Source organism: Lutra lutra, chromosome 12 (genome assembly GCF_902655055.1).
Source record: "Lutra lutra chromosome 12, mLutLut1.2, whole genome shotgun sequence".
In the NCBI taxonomy this organism is placed as follows: Eukaryota; Metazoa; Chordata; class Mammalia; order Carnivora; family Mustelidae; genus Lutra; species Lutra lutra.
The window spans coordinates 72,311,009-72,331,896 of record NC_062289.1 but is presented as its reverse complement, the minus strand read 5'-3'; the positions used below and the strand labels follow the sequence as shown (position 1 = coordinate 72,331,896).

General features: G+C 49.8%; 1 protein-coding gene across 1 annotated transcript in view; it reads right to left on the bottom strand.

Annotated features, from left to right (window-relative positions):
* TBC1D10A (TBC1 domain family member 10A) overlaps positions 1–20,450 on the bottom strand; it is a 31,032-nt gene extending 10,582 nt beyond the window's left edge. The window contains exons 1-2 of the mRNA XM_047697784.1: positions 20,152–20,450; positions 1,132–1,231 (exon numbers count right to left, since the gene is read on the bottom strand). Coding sequence (XP_047553740.1) covers positions 1,132–1,231; positions 20,152–20,360 — 309 coding nt within the window. The 5' untranslated portion in view covers positions 20,361–20,450. The remainder of the gene's footprint in view (positions 1–1,131; positions 1,232–20,151) is intronic.
* Positions 20,451–20,888: the final 438 nt, after the last annotated feature.

Sequence of the window (20,888 nt, the reverse complement as noted above, 5' to 3'; positions counted from 1 at the left end):
CACAGGTATGAAGAAGGGAAGGTAGTGGGGCTGGGCCAAAGCCCACATTTGACCTTCAGTCCCAAGCTTTCTGCTAGGCCCTGTAGCCAGCTGTGCCAGCCTGGACCAGACCAGCATGTCTGGTGACGATAGTGGGACAGCAGGTTCACTCTCTGCCCTGGGAACTTGGGCAGAGAGACCCTGGCTATGAGCTTCTGGACAGGCCTCCAATAGGCTGGGGAGTAACTAGATCCTGCCCAGGTGGCCAAGGGCATCAACACTGTGGTGGGCAAGGAGTTCCTACAGAGCAATAGAGCTAGTGTCTAAAGAAAGACCAACTAGGAGAGGACCACTGGGTATTTTCATTTTTATAAGACCATTCAACTGTGAGGTTACTTTTTAAAAAAGATTTTATCTATTTATTTGACACAGAGAGATCACAAGCAGGCAAGAGGTAGACAGAGAGAGGGAAGCAGGCTCCCCGCTGAGCAGAAAGCCCAATCCGGGGCTCGATCCCAGGACCCTGAGACCATGACCTGAGCCGAAGCCACCCAGGTGCCCCTGTGAGGTTACTTTTTATTCTTTTTCCTTTGGCCCGGAAGTAAGAGGGAACTCATCACATTAATCTAGACGGTGGTGATGAAGTATGCAGACGCTAAATTAGACTGCCTGGGTTCAAACCTTGATATGTGGTCACCCATAAAATAGGGATTCTACTGCTACCAACCTCATTGGAGAGTTGTAAGGATCACTCAAGTCAAGCATCCAGCACTGCAAATGTTCAACATGTTAGCTATTATTAGTATTATAAAGTCCTCCCTGATAGGTGGGCAGTAAGTAGCAGCAAGAACTTCTCCCAAGAGGGTTGGAGGAATGCTGCTAATAAGGGCTTTTGGCTATAAGTGGTTTTGAAGTTTGACTCCAGGACAAAGTTCTGTGTGATTCTGAAGTCATCTTGGAGGACCAAGTAAAGACTAGTCTCTGCCCTACAGCCAGCTTCTGTTCCCTCTTCAGAGCTGGCAGATGGGGACACTCAAGGCTACTGGCAGTTGGAGAAGCTCCTGCTCCTTTAAGCTGATACAGTTCCTCCCACTTCCTTTTCTTCCCCAGGCTGCCAACTCCCAGCCCAAGGTCCAAGGCCAGGCCCCTCACCTTTTTGTGCTTCTTGGCCATCCATTTGTCCCAGTTGTTGAGCATGTCCAGCCACTTGGACTCCCTCTGCCTCAGCACCTCCAGGGGGACTTCCTCTAGCCTGTGGAGCAAAGGGCAGGGCCTGTCAGAAGTGCCAAAAGAACCAAAGGCCCTGGCTTAGGCCCCAGCCACCAGCCTTGTTAAGGCCTTCATTCCTGCCTCTGTCTTCCAACCCTGTGTTCCCTTTGGGCTACTAACCCATGAACACCCTAACACAGATGAAAGGGAATGCTGCCCCCTCCCTAGAAGGCATAAGCCAAAGAGACATGGTTAAGTGCCTGTGCTCTCCGTACAGCTGCGTGTGCCAACTTCCCCACATCTCGCCTAAAGGACAGACTGGCAGCTCTGGAGGTAGAGGTCTGAGTGCCTGCAACTGTGCACCAAAGCAAAGCATTCCTGTCCTGGATCCATCTAGATAAATATGCCTCTTCAGAGGGCCTACACGCAAGGTGTAGAGCTAGATTTGAAAAAAAAAAAAAAGGTCAAACAAGTACAGAAATAACATGCTCACTTCTTCGAACTCCAGCAAAACTAGTTATTCATAGTTTCCCCAGTTATACCCTGGCCCTCTCCCACTTCTCAACCTTGCTCATGCCAGTCCCTTTGCTGGAATGTTTGTTGGACTCCAAGTTGTCTCTACCTATCAAAATCCTACACATGCTTCAAAACCTCACCAAATATCACTTGTATTTGTACATCTACTAACTGAGCAGCTATCACAGCTGTGCTGGCATTGTTCTAGGGCCAGGGCTTCTGGGCAGGCTGTGGGGAAACATCCCTTTGACTAGAACAAAGTCTGGGCCCTCATGGTGCTGACATTCTACTGGGCTCTGAATGCCCACTAGAGCCACAGGGGAAAACAGTGGAGCATGGAGGCCCTCCCCAGGCAGGCAGGCAGGCACTGGAGCAGCTGAGGTAGACTGGGGCAGAATCCCTGGCTTAGCCAGAGTGTGCTTCAAGTGAGTGGGCCTCCTCCAAGGAGCGTGTTCCTAGGAATTCCTGAATTCACATAACTCTGAGGGGCAAAGAGCAGGAGTCTAGCATTTGTAGACTGGGTATTCTAAAGATGCTTTCTTATTCAGTCTACAGAGCAATATTGGTAAGAAAAAAAATGAATGTGTATACTTCTGTACCACATATACATGCCCTCTTCTTAAATCACTTTTAAAGTTGTGGATTATTGGGGCGCCTGGGTGGCTCAGTGGTTTGGGCCTCTGCCTTCAGCTCGGGTCATGGTCTCGGGGTCCTGGGATCAAGCCCCGCATCGGGCTCTCTGCTCGGCAGGGAGCCTGCTTCCCCCTCTCTCTCTGCCTCTCTGCCTACTTGTGGTCTCTGTCAAATAAATAAAATCTTTAAAAAATATAAATAAATAAAGTTGTGGATTATGGATCTTTTGGCTTTCTTTTTTTTTAATCTTTTACTTTTTTTCCAATTAAAAAAAGTATTGGACGTTGAGAGGTAAGATGCCCTAGGAGGGTATCTTGCTCAGAGTCAAAGAGAGCAAATCAGTGGAAAAACCCGGACTCAGACCCAAGTTAGATCCTAGCCAAGAGCCCATACTCAGTCCTGCCTGACCTCCCAGAAAGGAGTGCAGGGTCAGAAGCACTCAGGCAGCTGGGAGGAGGTCCTTAGGAACAGGACATGATAGGGCTAGGGCTTGGCCCAGGCCTTGATTCTCTAATTCTCTCTCTGACGGAAGGAAATGCACTGCTATGACTTCTACTGGTTGGGAGAGCAGAGGGAGGGGCCTTGGCAGAGCAGAGGCCTCCAAAACACAAAAGGGCAGGTCTTCTTCAGTACGCTTTATCTGGGGAACTGCACAGGCCTGAGAGCAACCTCGGAGCTGAATAGCTGAGGAAGAACGACAGCCTGGGGCAAACCTGAACCACCCCCCCACCCCCCCCACCCCCGCCAATACACTGATACAAGTCCTCTTCTTCTTAAACTGCTGACCCTCTCACTATCTAGAGGCACAATCAGGGTAGGAGGACACTCCTTTCCTTTCCTTCCCCGTAGAAGAAAATCAGAGACCACACCTTTATATCAAGACATTTACAAACTGACAGATGTATGTCTCCAGGCAACCCCTACACATGCGGGGAATGGAAACCAAAGGCCCAGACATCACAGGACTTGCTGCCTCCCCACTCCCGCCTACAAACCACTAGCTTATACAAGTCAGATGAGCATTCTAGTTAACTAAATAAAACGGGATGGCCCCACTATGTTAACAGTAAGTTTTGGCAGTTGTGAATGTGTCTAATATTTGATCCAATCCTCCCACTGAGCAGATGAGAAGACAGAGGCTCACAGACGGCAAGGCTTTTTTGCCTAAGAGTTCCAGCTTCCAGTGAATTCCCATGTGATTAAATACATGCCCATTTGATACTTCAACCCTCCAGGTCTGTCTTTGTTGATAAGATCTGACTACACGGCCTCAGAAACACCCACTCTCTCAACTGCGGATACATAGGGGAACACCTTCAAGTTCAGTGTTCCTTTAAATGATGTCAGATAACGGCTTTGGCAGTTTCAAAGCCCCAACATCAAACCTCAGACCGGAATTTCAATTGGTTACAAAACAAACGACCATATTTCCTGGATTCTAAGACACTATTTCAAATGTACACATAAACTGAAAGATCCGTTTGACTTTTAAAACCTTAAATTGAGGGGCACCTGGGTGGCTCAGTGGGTTAAAGTCTCTGCCTTCAGCTCAGGTCGTGATCCTAAGGTCCTGGGATTGAGCCCCGAGTTGGGCTCTCTGCTCGGCAGGAGCCTGCTTCTTCCTCTCTCTCTGCCTGTCTCTCTGCCTACTTGTGATCTCTGTCTGTCAAATAAATAAATAAAATCTTTTAAAAAAATAAAACCTTAAATTGAGAAAATTTTGAGGAAATATGGTCATTTGAGTGGCTTCTCCTACAATAGCAGAGGAGTTTAAGCCACTTGGGAGATGGTAAAAAGGAAAACACTAGAGATCTGGCTGTACCCACCACTCAGCACACCACATGCTCTCTAACTGCAGGTAGATTTCTCTTTATGCACAGGATGTGCCCCTGAAAAGTTGCAGGCTATCTATCCTTTTTTTTTTTTAAACCAGAAGGTTCACATATCCTTCAGTCTAGTCAGTCAGGATCTCAAAAGGCATCTGATCAGACTGCTGTCTGGTATAGGAATCCCTTCCACAATAGGTAAGCCCTGTGCCCTCTCTGGACCTCAATTTGCCTAGATGATTGGAATGACCTTAATTGTGAACTGATCCTCAAAGGATGCCCAGAAAGGAGCGATGAGGCGAAGATGGAATCAGGGGTATCCCTGCAAATAGCATGATGGGGTAAATGCTAACTGAGGCAATTCCCTCTTGACAGTGGAGGAAGAGCATGAGCCAGCTTCTAATGACAGGGAAGCTGACCAAATGGCCAGTTCATTTTTTTTTTTAAAGATTTTAAAAAATTTATTTGACAGACAGATCACAAGTAGGCAGAGAGGCAGGCAGAGAGAGACAGGAAGAGGAGACAGGCTCCCCGCCGAGCAGAGAGCCCGATGCGGGACTCGATCCCAGGACCCTGAGATCAGACCTGAGCCGAAGGCAGAGGCTTTAACCACTGAGCCACCCAAGCGCCCCATATGGCCAGTTTAAAGTACCAAATGGCACATCAAGGGAGCTTCAGTTCAAGGGCTTCACTTACCCTTCAGAAAACCCCTCTTTCTTTAAGGTGGCCTGAGGGAGTCTTTGCAATCAAAAGAGCCCAGTAAGAACAGTCTCTAGTGGCCCAACCTGCATTAGGATTCCACTAGGGATGGGGCCTCATTATCACCAGGTGAAGCCACCCTATTGTTGAAACTTTTACTCTTAAAATTTTCTTCCCCGTGCAATGCCAAAATTTTCCTGGTAACATCTATGTATAATCTCAATACCCTCTTTTAAGGTGGCACAAATCTCAGTCAGACCAGTCTCATACCAGGCATACAACCACCCATCTTTACCTGGAAGGCCCTTCTTCTCCCCTCTCCAAGTCACAGCAACCCTTTCAGAGCCCAATATAACAATAAAAAACACAACTTAAAATACCAGCAGCAATAGCAGTTACCATTTATACAGCACTTACTACTTAGGAATTTCTTCCTATTCCTATTTCATAATAACCCTACCATCCCATTATCTCTATTTTCCAGAAGTAGAATCCAAGACTTAGTAAAGCTAAGTGCCTCACTCAAGGCCATATAGCTGGAAGTGACAGAGCTGGGAGTCAAACCCAGGTCTACCTGACTCCACAGCCCACACTCTTGACCCTTAAACTATACTCCTCTGTTCCTACAGGGTAAGCCCTCAGCCTCCACATATCCTCCACGCCTGCCCCGATTTCATTAACTGTCCTCCAACCTGAAGACCTCTATCTTGACTTAGAATACCATTTCTCAAAGTTTTAAAACTGAGATCCACAATAAGAAATACATTTTATACTGAGACTTTACACACACACATACACACACGTATAACTGAAATACATTTTATGAAATAATTTACTCTTACATGCACTCTGAAATTTTCATTTTAATTTTATATTATTCTAGTCTATTTCTTTTGTCTTTTTTTAATGCTGGTCCCAATCCCCTAAAACTGATTTCAGCAGTAATTCATTAATGAATCAAGAGATGAAATGAGCACTTCATTACAACTTGCTCATATTGCTTAGCACTGTTCCTCCCTAACTGGACTGGTCTTGAACTTCTGTAACTCCCACCAAGCATCTCATAGGTATTCAACAGGTGCCTGCTTGCTTTTCTTCATGATATCATCACTTTCATATGAATTGCATTCAGGACTATAAGCCATTTCAGCCTACACCAATTTTATCTGTGCCACTAATAGCTCAGTGAGGCGGATCCCTCGCTAATTAATAGATTAATTACTATTTGGCACATGAGAAACTTGACCCAATCAGAGAGGTTATATGACTTGGGAAAAGTCACAAAGCTACTAAGTTAGGTGGTAGAACCAGGGCTTCCCCTCTGCCACAGTGACTCATATGCTGCTTTGGACTCCCCTGGGAAGACTGTGAGGAAATCAGCCATTCTTCAGATGCCACTGTGGGGCTCTATCTTTGGTGCCCAAGTCCCTGGAGACAGTCCATCCCCATCTCCAATGCTCCGACTGCCCCAGGGAGCAGCCTGCCCATACCCAGCAATGCTCAGTGAGGCCAATATGCTGGATGGGCACAGCTCCCAAGCACTACCTCGGTAAGGAGAAGGCAAGCCTGGGCAATGTGCTATTTGCTGGCCACTCCCTCCTGAGGGAGAGAGGCAAAGAGCAGACAAAAGTGGGCAGCCAGGGGGTGACTGATCCCAGATTCTGTTGAGCTCTCAGGCTGAGCTAGACTTAGCTGTGCTATGCCAGGCCATGGCCCAAAGCAGCTGTGACACTCTCCTGACCCCATGGTCTGTAGGCTCCCAGTTTCCTGGTCTTCTCCCCAAACCGAGAAGCCGAAGTTTGCAAGAGCTCAGAGGAACAAGGCCAGTTCCCAAGGCTATAAGACCAAAGACTGTTGGCTCTCTCCCTACTGGTCCTTCTAGCTGTCTGCCTTCTGCCTAAGCATACCTCAGCCCTTCTGGCTGGCAGTCAGCCAGGTATGGTGCCCATGCCCCCTTCATCCGATGGTGGAAGACAAATCTTGGCTCCAAGGAACCCCCAGTTTAATCTCCTCTTCCAAGCCTCACTCTCCAACCCAAACAGAAAGCCTCTTCATTTGAAGAGAAACATAGCCCAAAAAAAAAAGCCTAAGGTCATAGACTATAGGATTTGATTCTCCTCACCTCAACCACTGGAGGCCAGCTGGGGAATGGGGAGAGTGAACAGAGAGGGTATCTTGAAGCCAACCAACCTAGGTTTCCATTCCAGCTCCTCCACCTGGGAGACCGTGGGCAAAATACTCAAGTTCCCTGTCTCAAATTCCTCATCTTTAAGTGGGACCATAATACACACCTCAGATTTCATAGGACTGCAACAAGGAATAAATATATGTAAGGGCCCAGCCTGGTGAGCAGCCAGCAAATGGTAGCTATTAGGTGACTGGTATTTGCAGCTTACCTAGTACTTTCATATCCTTTTTCTCATCTGACTGGTCCACACACACAGACACATACACATGCAGCAGGGCAAGATTATGCCCATTTTACCCATGAAGCAATTGACGCCCAGAAAGATTAAGTAATTTACTTAATGACATAGAGACTGTAATTCCTGGCTTCTGATCCCAACTCTAGATCTTATTTTATAGCTGTCTGAAAGTGGGCAGGCTGCTCCCCTCTGAGAAGGTTCCCCATCTGTAATATGGGGGCAATGCCACCTCCTTAGAGGGCAGCAGTAAAGATCACATGAGGCAGTAAGAGTGGACACATTTCCAGCACTGGCCGTGAAGTAGCTCTGCCAAGTATTACATATGCGCACAATTCCCCAAGGAAGTAGCTTTTATTATCTCCATTTAATAGACAAGAAAACTAAAGCTCAGCAGGGTTGAATAATCTGCCCAAGGTTACACAGCCTGGAAATGGAAGCTGCCACTTAAGCACTAAATTATCCAATAAATATAAAGTGTCTCACCACCTGGCCTCAATATAACCTAAAGGCCTCAGTGCCTGTCACATTCTCTTCTCTCTTTTTTAGCACCCAGCAGAGAATCACTACCCTCTGTGTTGAGAAGGGCAGGAATGAGCGACAAGAAAGTGTGGAAAACTGGGAAGTGGACGTGCAGAAGAAGCACAGCCAATGACAGATCCAGGGACAAGGGTGGGGGAGCTCCCCTCTCCCAGAGCTGGAAAAAGTGGGGATAAACAAAAGGCTGACCTACTTTGCACGCTGGGTAACAACCTCTGGAGTTCATTAACCTAAGAGGTGGTAATGACTGAAAGTTTAAATAGCTTTTATCCCAGCTCCATAGTAACTGATGATAGGAAACTGGAAAACAAGAGAGGGTGGGTTGGAGGGGGGAGGGGTGCAAATGGCTGACAGTCAGGGCTGGGAAGACTGTGAGATCACCCAGTGAGACTACCTCCTCCCAGACAGCCATGGAGGCCTATAGCCCATAGAGTAAGTGATCTGCCCGAGGCCATGCCGTGAGTCAGTGTGGAAAAGGAAGATGGTCTGCAGCAGCCTGGCGCTCCCTCCTGCGGCCTGGCAGCCACTGACTTAAGGCTAGGGCAATGTCCAGGCTCTCTGTCTGGGTAAGAGTCTGGCTTGCTTCATTCTCCCCAATTCCCAGTGCAAGCTAGTTCTGGTCCTGCCTCCCTTCCCCATAAGGAATTCCCTGGCTTTGCTCCTTCCAGCCTGGGTGAGTACACAATGGTAAACAGGTTCTTTCCACCCTTCACTGGCCTTGGTGCCCTGGGCCTCTGCCCAGCTCTCCACTCTGTTCAGCTCCTCCCCTCTTGATGTCAAGCGGAAGAAATGGTTCCTTTAGGCATCAGCCTTGCTGGCTCCAAAAAGCAAGGAACCCCCATTCCCCCCCACCCAGCTAGGGGCAGGCACAGACCACGGCAAAAACCTCCAGGGCAGCTCTCCCTGACGACTGACTGCAGAAGGTTATGGATGGAGACTATTCTCAGTAGAAAACTTCCCTTCCCCAAACCCCTACCCTTAGCAGGCAGAGTAGTGTTTGAAACTTCCCACAGGCAACCAGGTCCCCAGATCACAATCTGACTGTGGGCACCCAGGGGTCATCCTGACTCATGTACAGCCCCCTCACCCATCCTTACCAAAACTGCTAGATCTTACTGATACATCTTAACAAACTAATTTTTGACTCACTGTTTGACTCACTGATTCCTTCCAGGCTCCCTACTGCCCTCCTTGTCCAACAGAAACCTAAGGCTCTGGCTCTCAGGCCCTCCTACTTTCTCTAAATATCCTTCTTCTTTCCCCATCCCTATCTGTAGGTGGCCCTCTCCTGAAACGGCCCTCCATCAGCCCTACCCTACCCCCACTCCAATTCAGTCCCACTCATCTTCCAAGGCCTCATTCAGAACTCCCTCTCATGTCTACAAAGCCTTTCCTAACTACTCCAGGGACAGAACACAATCAGCCCCTCATTATATTCTATACACATTTCTCCAGAGCCTGTGTTCCAGGCCTGAATCTACAAAGAGAAGAATAAAATGCCCTTGAAGAGGTCAATCTGGCAGAGGAGACAGACGGATGAGTGGATAACTGGTATACATGGAAGTGCTATCACAGAAGTATGTGGAAAGTGCTAGGAAACTACAAGAAGCCCCCAAGGTGGTGATAGTGGTTGGGGGGTTATTTAGGTAAAGCTTTAAAGGGGAGCTGACTTTTAAGATGGTCTTCAAAGGGTGACAGGAAGTGGCCAGGGTGAGAAAGGGGAAAAGTCACAGCAGGCAGGAGACCCAGCGTGAGCAAGCACAAGTTAACAGAAAAGGGCATGGCTTGTTTAGGGAATGTGAGCAGTCTAGTGGAGCAGGTAAGGCTTCTCCACCCGACCATCGCTCTGCTGAGGCAGCATTCCATGAGAAGGTGTGCTCCTGGAGGGTTCTGCTCATCTCATTCTCCACAGTGTGTCCTGGGCCTAGAACAGAGCCTGTATGGAACTGGTGCCCAATAAATGTGTGCTGACAGAATCATTAGCTTTGTGATCTCAGGAATTCTGTGTTTCAGTTTTCTCCACAGTGAGATGGGAATACTATCTTCTACCTTGAGATCAGGTGGGTAAAATACAGAAAGTACTTGATAAAGAACATTTCCTCTCTGGCCTGATACCAGCTCTGGATCTTCCTTGAAGCCCAGCACAAGGCTGAACACAGATGTGCTTGATGACAGCCTCTTATAACATTACAATTCTAATATTCAATTAATGTAACCTAATGTCTGTTAGAGCACTTACCAGGCACTTGCTATGCAACAGACATGGTACTCAGCACTTAACTTACATTATTTCATTTAATCCTGACAACAAGCCTATGAAATAGGTCCTCTAATTATCACCCCTCAACCCCCACCACCTTCCAAAGATGAAGAAACATGTTTTCAGCAAGCCAGTAACTATCTAAAGTCCAAGGTAAGCAGAAGACAGTCCTGGGTGATGAATTCAGGCCCCACTCTTCTCCTACTCTGTCACTCAATTCCAGCACAAACTGCTGATCACTGGCCTGCGGGCACACAAGCCCTGATCCCAGGGAACTTGGTGGACTCACAGCCATAAATTGTGATGCTTGGCAAGTCACTTTACCTCTCTGAGATTTGGTATCTCCCCCTGTAAAATGGGGATTATGATGGTCCAGCCTGGTCCACCATGCAGGCTTCTCTGTACAATGGCACTATCATGTGACTATGCTGGGAGGATGGAAGGGGTCACTCAGAGGCAGGACAGGAAGCCTGGGATGAAAGTCCACATGGAATATAGAAGGAGGGTGGTGGCAATTATGATGCAAGTTCTGATTTCTTCCCCAAGTGACTGTCATTACCCAGGAGGGTTTAGACCCCAAGCAGCAATATGGTTGCTGGCTTCAAGTTGAATTTTTCAGCAGACACACCTCTATTTTCACTTCTGCTTTATCTTCACAGACCAAAGAGAAGGAAGATCAGATCCTCCAAGTCAGGGTCACCTGAGGACTCTGTTCCAAATGACTCAAAGAGGAACTGATTGGGGAGGGGGGGAATTCCCAGCTTGCCCTGGGAGGCCAGAAAGCTCCAGACCACAAGCTGAGTGGGACTCCTTACCCCTGAGGCCCCAAGGGTGGTAAGCAGAGAACATGAAGGAATCTGGATCTTCACCATTATGCCAAAGGCCTGAATTCACACAATTCACACTCGAATTTTAAGAGCCACCCTGTACCTTTACTTTGTGGCACACACTATGCTGGGTGTTTACCAACATCACCTCTCTTTATCCTCATAACACCCCCTCTTCTCCCAGTGCCACCAACTGGCCATTTACCTCAGAGGGGTCACATGACTAGAAAGTGACAGAGCCAGGACTTGAAATCAGGTCTACTGGTAGACGTCTTGAACCCAGGCTCTCCTGGTCCCAGATTCAGGTTTTCCCTTTTTGTGAAACCAAGACAGAAGGGGAAGGAAAAGAAGCAGCATCCTCCAAAACTGTCTGGCTGGGAAAGATCACTCCTGGACACACAGAGCCCAGGGTCCAGACTGCACTCTGGAGGAACAAGAGTTCTCCACACTATGTTCCTGGGCCCCCTCAATAGCCAGCTGGTCTTGCCTTGTCTTAGGGTACATGTGAGGAGCTGTGTGTGGAGGTCTGGGACAGAAAGTATACCATTCATCACAACACCTCAAACAACTTGAGATGCCTACCAGGAGAAGCACAGACACTTATGGTTGGACTGAAGTCCTAAAGCTGGGACAGGGAGTAGCCAGAGAGGTCACACGGCGGCCACCAGCTTTGGTAAGATAGAAAACTGGAAAGGAGGACTCCTGGGTTCCAGGCCCAATTCCATCACTTGCCTAACTTTGGTTTCCTTGGCTGTAAACAGGGAAAATAAAACTTACCCTACAGATTTCCCATGGCTCCTGTAAGGACTACCGCAAGACAATGGGAATGAAAGCACTTGTACACTAAGGAGCTAGACAAAGGAAAGTATCCTTTGATTTGATTACACTCCTGAAGACATAAGGGCTACTGGTCCTACACACAAAGAGAGGTCCTCTACAGGAAGAACAGAGCATGCTGGAAGAACTGGCCTCTGTGGGCTGTGCCATGACGACCCTATGCACTTGCATGGTACCTCATAAAAAAGCACTTTTCATATACTTCAAGGTCAGTCTCAGAATGTTAGAAGCAAAAGAGCTCTTCAGCATCATCCCATTAAAACTGCCTTGGTTTATATGTGAGGGAAACTGAAGCTTACAAAGATTAAACAACTTTCTCAAGGTCACACAACTAGTTAGGGATCCAACGAGGAGGCTCGAGGAGGCTTGAGGAGGCTCAGGAACTCAGGTCTCCTGACCCCTGTTCAGCAGTCTTTGTATATGCTATGCTCCTAATCCAGTTATCTCATTTGATCCTCACGATCCTTTTGTACACAGGCCATGCCTTTAATTACCTATTGAATATCTGAATTCCTTGCTAGGCTCTAAGTCCCTTGGAGGGCAGGACCAGGTCTGCATTCCCCTAGCCAAGCACATAGCTGCACACATAGTAAGAGCTCAGTGAGAAACAGGGAGCATCAGTCTCGTGATCAGGAGAGGGGACATACCTAAGTCACACACCATAAGGGTCAGTGGTGGAGCCAACACCAGCACCTTGACTCCTGTGCCTCATTCACAGTCTTTTCCCACTACTGGCCTAAACCCACATTTCCAGCCAGAATCTTTCACCTCTGAGAATGACTGGCGAGGCCCCTAAGCGCTAAGGTGTTCACCTTCTCATAGGTACAGGACTTACTTTCACTTGCCCCAGCTGAGGACCCAGCTCCAGGAATAGGATAAAGACTCAGGGTGAGATCAAGCTGGCCCTGGCTGCCATCTGTGCAGACTTGATCAGTTTATCTATACCCAAAGCCCCACATCTACCCTCTCCAGCTGCATGCCACCTTATGGCTGGTTTTCCATGCCCTCAGGCATTTCCCCTCTCTCTTTGAGAAGAGTCTGGCTCTCCTTGTAGCTTTCTTTGCCATCCAATATGTTTACCCGGCAGAGAGCACAAAGCTCAGTACCACTCACCCAGCCCCTCCCAACCAGGCCAGCTAACCCGCTCTCCTACTGGAGAGAGACAAAGAACCCCTTGATCTGTTCTGGGCATACCAGCCATGCCAGGCACCTTGGGGAGCCTGAGGCTGTGACAAAGCAAAGTCAGTAGCAACCCAATGTCCACTTCAGAGGAAGGCCGCAGCTGGCCTACCCTCCCTGTGGTCAAAGGGCCCTAGTATGGGTTCTGTGAGAGGCCAGGGCCACTTCAGCTTGTCTCAAGCCTTCCCAATTCCCCATCAGTCCACAAAGCCAGTCAGGCATCAAGCCTTGCTGATTTGCTGGCTTCTTCATCCTCATAGCTCCAAACCTCTTCCACGCCTCTCCATAGCCCTTTTGGGCTATCCTGAACTCCCTCAACTGATCTCACTGCTTGCGGTCCAGCTGCTCTCTATACCAGCACCAGACTGACCTTGATGAAACAAAGGAAGCCTCAGTCTGACATTCAAGGTTAGGCATGGTCCTCCCAACCTATTTTCCTAGTCTCCCCCTGCTTCACATCCTCCTCCTGCCTTGTTCTCTTCTTGTCACCTCTGCTCTTGGTACACTACATTTCTCAAACAGCCGGTTTTTAGGGGGACTTTGCAGATAGGTACCCTCCCACCCAATGAAATGCCCTTCCTTGCTCCTTCTGAGGCCTGGATCAAATGTCACTTCATCCTGGGCTCCTATAGATGGAGCTGGCTGCCTCTTCCTATATATTTCAAAGAAACCACACACCTCAACTATAGTCTTTATTGCTCAACACTGTAATGATTTGTCAGTGGTTCTATTTTCCAACAAGTCTGTGAACCTCTTGAGGGCAACAAGACACAAATGCTTTGTTCAGTTCTATATCCCTTGTCCCAATCACAGGGGCTGACAGAGTGATGCTCAAAAATGTTTGGTAGGGGCGCCTGGGTGGCTCAATGGGTTAAAGCCTCTGCGTCAGATGAGGTCATGATCCCAGGGTCCCGGGATCGGCACCCCCCACCCCCATCAGGCTCTCTGCTCAGCGGGGAGCCTGCTTCCCGCCCCCCACCCCCTGCCGCCTGCCTGTCTACTTGTGATCTCTACCAAATAAATAAATAATCTTTTAAAAATAAATAAATAATAAATAAATAAATGTTTGGTAAATAAACTCACTACAAAGATGGATAAGCTGGCAAAAGTAAGCCTTGGCTTTCTCTCCCAGTCTCCTAAGTCTGCTGCCTACTTCCCTACCTGATGAGCAGTAAAGAACTAAGCTGTGACAGTCTGAGAGGAGCTGCAGAGGGCATGCAGAGGCTGGGGTGGGATAAAGAAGGGAAAGAGAAAGGTGAGGTAGATTAAAGCCAAACTTGGCAGCTGCCCTGAAATCCTGGATAGGAGGCTTCTGAGCAGGTGAAGCATCAGGAGTGTTGGTTTGCCAGTGGGGCAGGCAGAACAGTTTCCTCCCTGCCAGGGAGGGTCATTGGGCCCGGAAGAGCAAAGCGTCTAAAGGAGGTGTCCTCCCCCTCATGTGTACTGCCTGCAGGATAAAGTAATCAGCTAGGGCACTGACAATAGGTGGATAATGGCTGGGTTCTGCTCTGGTGGACAATGTATCCTAGCCTGGAGGCTCAAATGGCTGAGAGTCAGGAAGAGAATGGGCCGTGAGTGACATGTAGGGGAGCACTGGGCTACCCTAATCAGAAGATCTGGGATTCCTCCTTAATTTGGCTCCATTGTTAACTAACTGCAAGGCTTTTCCAAAGGTCAGATTCCTCACCTGTACAGGAAGCATAATCCTGCCTTAGCTACAAAGAAACAAAGCACAGAATAGATATCAAAGTCAGATGACCATTCAGCAGTATTTTGGGGTCAACAGCAATGCAGCATGAACTCTGGCCTATGGGAGGGCTAGACCAGGCTTCATCTTGTCATGCTTCCAGGGCCTCCCAAGGATCTTTCTCACTGGGTCCTTCTCTGACCTGGCTGGCTATGGACTTTTGCTGTCATAAGACCTACCTTGCCCTCCACACCAGGATGGAGAGGTAGCCAAGTTCCTGCTAACTCCTGCTCTGGGTGTGGGGGCCTCAGGGACTAGTGAGCACCTGTCATCTGCCTGCTGCCACCTAAGCAAGGCTTAGTCACTGCATTTAGCATTGAGAAACAGGTTCTAGACCTAGTTCTGCCATTTACCAGCTGGCAAACCTCAGGAACTTTCTTCTCAGATCTTTGGTATGCTCACCTATAGAATGGGGATAACTACCCCTCTCAGGGGAAAGTGAGGGTGCAACACTGGTTACAGTTCACTCCTGCTCACAGGGGGATGAACCCCACTGACACTCATCACTGTATCTAGAGATGCAAGTAGAAAATGAAAAAGACATAACCACTAGCCATTCCAATCTTAAAAAGGAGCAAGAACAGGGTTTCCTGGCTAGCTCAGTCAGAAGAGCATGCAACTCTTGATCTCAGGGTAATGGGTTCAAGCCTCATGTTGGGTATAGAGATTACTGAAAAAAGAAAGAAGAAGGAGGAGAAGCAGCAGCAGCAGCAGCAGAAGCAGGAGCAAGAACATTCACTGAGTACCTACAGTGTGCTAGACTCTTTTCAAATATCAGTTCCTGTAAACCTCGCAAAAATCAGTATTATCACAACCATTTCACAGTGAGAAACTGAGGCCTAGTAAAGTGAAGCAACATGTCCAAAGTCACAAAGACAAACAGACTCCAGAGTTTTTGTGTAAAGAGGGAAACGCAAAGCATCTTTTTTCCCCCACCTCAGTGTAAACAGATGGGGTGGCTGGACCAGAGCCAGGCCTCACTGGTCCTCTGGAGGTTCTGTTTCAGACCCAGATGCTGGGAGGACAAAACATCAAGTAGGCTCCACCGCCTTATCTCTTTCCCACAGCTCAGGATTTCTTAGCAGGCGGACACACAGGCACCTTCCCAGGGCAGCAGATGGTGCACTGGTCTCCTGCTTCACCAAGTCAAGCCTTGTCTGAGGCCCCAGAACACCCACAAAGGCCACCAAACCAGATTTTCCTTTGAAGCTAGAGAAAGAGAAAATGGACGGCCTGTGGTCTAGAGTCACAGACCAGGGCTCCACATCTGCAGCTGCCTCCTTCCAGATGGACCACCCAGGGACCACTCCATTGCCAGTTCCATGCTCTCCTGGGAACCATAATGCTCAAGAAAAGAGGATGCTCTGAGCTTATAAGCTGGAGAAGGTGGTGGGAAGGCAGGGAGACAGGCTCTGGCCTGTCAGGAGGGCCCTGACCCTGCCCCAACAAAAACTGGCATAGACCAAACTATAGGGATGCCAATTAAGCCAGTTCTATGATTTCCAAAGCCACAGGGCTGCCCAGTTGGCTAGGAATAGTGGAGGGCCCAGGGGACAGGAGAACTGAATCAGCAGAAGACAATACTACTGTTCCAGATGTTTCTCTCTGGACCCAGCTCAGATCCCTCTCTCCCCTAGCAGGAAGCCAACACCCACGGGATCCCAGAAAGCATAGCTCTTCACCTCATCTGGCCTGCTGCACTGAGCAGACTGAAACTGGGTGGGAAGCTCCAGCCTTAGCAGGCCAGTCCTGGCAATCACATGGGAAAAGAGGGAGGTCAGGAACCCACATCTCTCAGGCCATCTCCCTTGGCCCAGAAGACCTGGTATCCAACTGGTATCCTTCCTTCTCTGACTACCTCCTTTATGCTACAGAAAGACCTTTCCCATATAGATCTGTTCTTCCTACCCCAAAATGATAGGAATGGTAACACCACTCTTCCCACCCTTTCCTGCTGCAAACACTTCTTTTTCCTCTTCTGGTCTTTCCAGGGCTTCAACAACCAGGTCAGCCCCAGCCAAGCCAAACGAACTAATGCTGTCAGCACCTCTGTCTATGTCCATGCCAACCACAGGGGGCATGGCTGGTTGCTTTCTTGTCTCTCCTTACTTACCGGCTATTGCTTACAAGAAAGCAGGGACTATTACAGGCTCGCCAAAGGTATCCTGTAGAGTAGGCTCAAAAGACAGACAAGTGAAGAACTGTAAAGGGCCTAGGGCTGGGAATCAGGAGTTCTTGGCTCATTTTCTGATTCTGATTCTAACAGACTGAAGAGGTGAGGCTAATCACTTCTCTCAGGCCTCAGTTTACCTATCTGTATGATGATAGCCATCTCTAAGGTCACTTTCAGCCTTCTGACTTGAAATGTCTGTCAGTAAATGTCATTCAGTAAATACATACTAAATACATACTTCTCTGCAGGCCTGAATAGAAAAAGGTGAATAAGCCTGGTCCCAGCCCTCAAGCTGATCATTCTAACAAACGGGTGATGATAGCATATTCTTACCCTTGTTGGCCTGTCCTTGTTAGCCTCCTACACTGCTGAGCTAAGTCGGGGAAGATGAAGGCAGGCAGGTTCCTGCGAAGAACCTTCTGTTTCACCTATCCGGCACCTGATTTTCTGCTGAGGCCATAGGCCATATTAATGGATGGTGAAGGCAATGGAAACTGACCTGACCTAGGAATCAGAAACCTTGGATTCATTAGTTCTGCCAACTAATATGCTGTGTGATCTTAAGAGGCCCCTCTGAGCCTCAGTTTCCTCATCTGTAAGAGTAAGGGCTAAGCTGGGTCAATCTCTTAAGATCCTTTCCAATTTTAACAGTCTATGATTTTACAATCTACTCATGCCGGGCACCTAACAGTTACCTGAGCAGGGTAGCCTCTGATCTGCTTCCCCACCCCCTAAGCCCCTGACAACTGCCAAAACTGACCATCTTGAGACAACCTTTGGTCCAGGGTGGCTGAAATGGACCTTTAATCTGGAGCCAGAGTCCCTTCCCTTTCCATGCAGCCATCAGTGCTAATGTTTCACTTCTCTGGGATAGCACATGGACTCCTAGCCCTTAACCACGAGATTAGCTTTAGAGCAGTCACCCTGAAACTTCCCATAACTTCCCCTCTTCTGGCCTTGGGCAGGGACTTACTTTTGGCTTCTTTGGAACCACAATATAAACTAAGGGAACAGCTAAGATTTCAGACACCAGAGATTTTAGGTTGATCAACAGGGTCAAGAAAATGAGGCAGGGAGAGAGGAGGGAACCTGGAATCCCACCTCAGCCCCAGTTCTATAAACCCAGCGATGAGGAGGGCATTTGCAAAGCCTGGGTTTGTGGCTGGAGCGTGGGAGAAGACAGATGTCTGGCTGCCTGGTGAGGGAATACAGCCAAAGGGAGGTGCTCCCACTGGGGCGTCTCTCTGTTCATAAATGCCAGAGGTACGCCCTCATTTTTCTCATCAATTCTCAGATCCTTAGAAGGAAAAGAAAGGAAACTGACATTTTTCTAGGCCACTACGTGGGTCAGGCACTGTGCTAGGCACTGTCATATACATGAATTCATTTAATTCCCACAATAATCTTGGGAGTACATGTTACTGTTGTCCTTTATGGTGAGCAAATAGGCTCAGAGATTCAGGATCTTGCCCAAGGTCACACAGCCAGCAAGTATGATATTTTTCCCTAAGTCTGGCCTTTTCCCCTGTATCACACTGCTCTGTACCCTGATATCTGGTTAACTGCCTATAAGAATGTAGTAGGAATTCTCACCTCCTAGAACTCACCAGCAAATCTAAACTCTTCAAGAACCCACAAATGCAACTGGTAACTCTTTTCTCGATTCTCAAGACCCCATCCCTCTCAGGGCTCTGATCCCTAGTGACTGCTCCTCAATTCAAAAAACACACCCTAAGTGTCCTTTGGTTTCTCACAAGCTAATCCCTAGGGAGCTGTGACAAAGCATCAAATCAAGGTGAGGCATCAGAATAAGGGGTGCTCTTCTGTGAGCAAGTGGGTAGAGGCTGGAAGAGACAGATCCAGTGGATAGGCGAGAACTCTCCTTAGGGGAGGGAGCTACGTTTCTCCAAAGGAGAAGCAGGCCTAGTAAATACGAGGCTTTAGGACTGGTTAAAATCCCGGAAGTGACCTTTATGGGGCTGCTTGTGTGGGTGGGGTTCTTAACAGACTGGTAAAGGCACTTTCCTAAGTCATAAGAGGGGCTGGGGGAGCCTTGGACAGTCAGAGAAAGGGAGAAACAATCATATGGAGTAGGGTTCTGGCTGAGTCCTGTGGGCCCCCTGTTGTGTGAGTCTCTCTGTTGAAGGGGAGGTGCACCATGAGGGAGCCTTGTCAGTTTTGTGCAGAACACTAATCTCATGTGACAGGACAGCTGGGATGGGAGTGGGGTCTGGAGTCTATCCTTCTTAAGGGGACCACGAGCCTATACATATGATCTCTGTGCAGACCAGCTTCAGAGGGTTCTGTAGGGCAGTGTGGCCCTACAGTGTGGAGAGAAGACGCTGCCTCACTGCCTCACATTTCTCTGCCTGCCAGCTGGATCCTGGATGCTCTGGGGGTGGGCGATCAGGGTGCACTACAGCAGGACCCTGCTCTATGACTGCCCCCTTGAGTCTGTGTTTTGGGAGGAGGTGAGTGTTTCCACAGCATACACAGAGGCAACCAACAGTCCGTCCTAGAGGTGAGGCACTGTCACCCTGTAGGAACTGGGAAGGGGGAGTGTCTGCCCACCTGTTGCCAGTGACAGAGAAATCTGCCTCTAAAGGGGGAGGAGAGCATTCTGTGACCCTTCCTTGAACAGAAGGGACTTTCTGCCCCAGGGTGGGACTGTCTGGGAGGGAGCTGATCAATGTCAGTCCAGTCCACCCAGAAATCTGCGTGTCTTGAGGTAAGGGTCAGTCTGTCCTGGAGTGGAATGAGGGCAGGGCGGTCTGTCCCTTTGAAGTCCTGTCTGCCTAAGGTATCTCCCTGGTGTGGGGGTAGCAGGGTCGCGACAGGGCATCTGTGGATCTCGAGGGATGGGGGTGGAGAGGATATCTGTCGGGGGAGGGGCAGCCATCTGGGAGTCTCCAAGGTGTATGGTGGGGGGCGTTAAGCACAGTCAATCAGGCCTAAGGCCGCGGTCGCAGCAGTGGGGCTGGGCCAGGTGTCTGTCGTTCCTGTCTCGCCGTTGGGAGGAGGGCACTGTGGGCGCTTCCTGGGGGCGGGTCAATGTGTCTGGAGGGCGGGGGCAAAGGGGAGGTAGGACTGGCCGGTCTGTCCTTAGGTCGGAAGGGGCTCGCGAGTGAGGGGCGGGTCAGTCCTTCTAGGGAGGAGGTGGAAGTGAGGCAGGGAGGGGAGGGTCGGTGGTCCCAGGCTGGGACGGGAACATGTCGGTCCGTCCAGAGGGAGGCTCTGTCCGCGTCGAGGGCCCCCGCGCGGATTCCGCACCCAGCCCCGGCCCCGAGCCCCAGCGCTACTCACGCGCCCTCCGCGCCCTGCGAGCCCACGATGAAGCCGAACTTGTCGATGCGGCGTTCGGCGAAGCCGTTGGCCTCCGAGTCCGAGCCGAGAGAGCTGAGTTCGTCGGCGGCTGCGGCGTCGGGGCCCGGGGCCAGGCTCTCCCGGGTCCCCGACAGACTCCCTTCCGCCGCGGGCGCGCGCGGCCCGTTCTCTCCGCGGCTCTTCGCCATCCCGGCCGCGCCCGCCGCCTCAGCCCCAGCGGCCACCTCAGCCACCTCAGCCGCCTCAGCCTCCGGGCAGCCGCCGACGCCGCCGACGCCCCGCCCACGCGCCGCACCCATTGGCCGCCGCAAGGCCAGGGGCGGGGCCCTAGGCCCTCTAGGGAGCTTCCCCCCACGCCCAATGGGCGCCGTGGACCCCAGGGCCCGCCCACCTCCCTTAGACTGGCGCCAACCGACTCGACGTGAGGAGGCGGGGCAGCCGTCACCGGGAGCCCTCCCCCCCGGGCTGTCAATCAACAGAGCTTACCTGAAAGAACTCCCAGGGCCTTTCCGGTTGTCCCCGCCCGCCTGTCACCGGCAGCGCCGCTCAGTCAGAAGCTGAGGAAGTGCGCTGGGGATTCCGCATCTGCCTCCTGAATCCCTGGCTCCTCTCCAAGAGATATGGGAAGGGATGATTTCACCCATTCATTTATGAGTCGCTCTGGGAAGACCCAGGATGGACTGAGGATTCGGGGACTCGCCCAGAGACACTCAGTG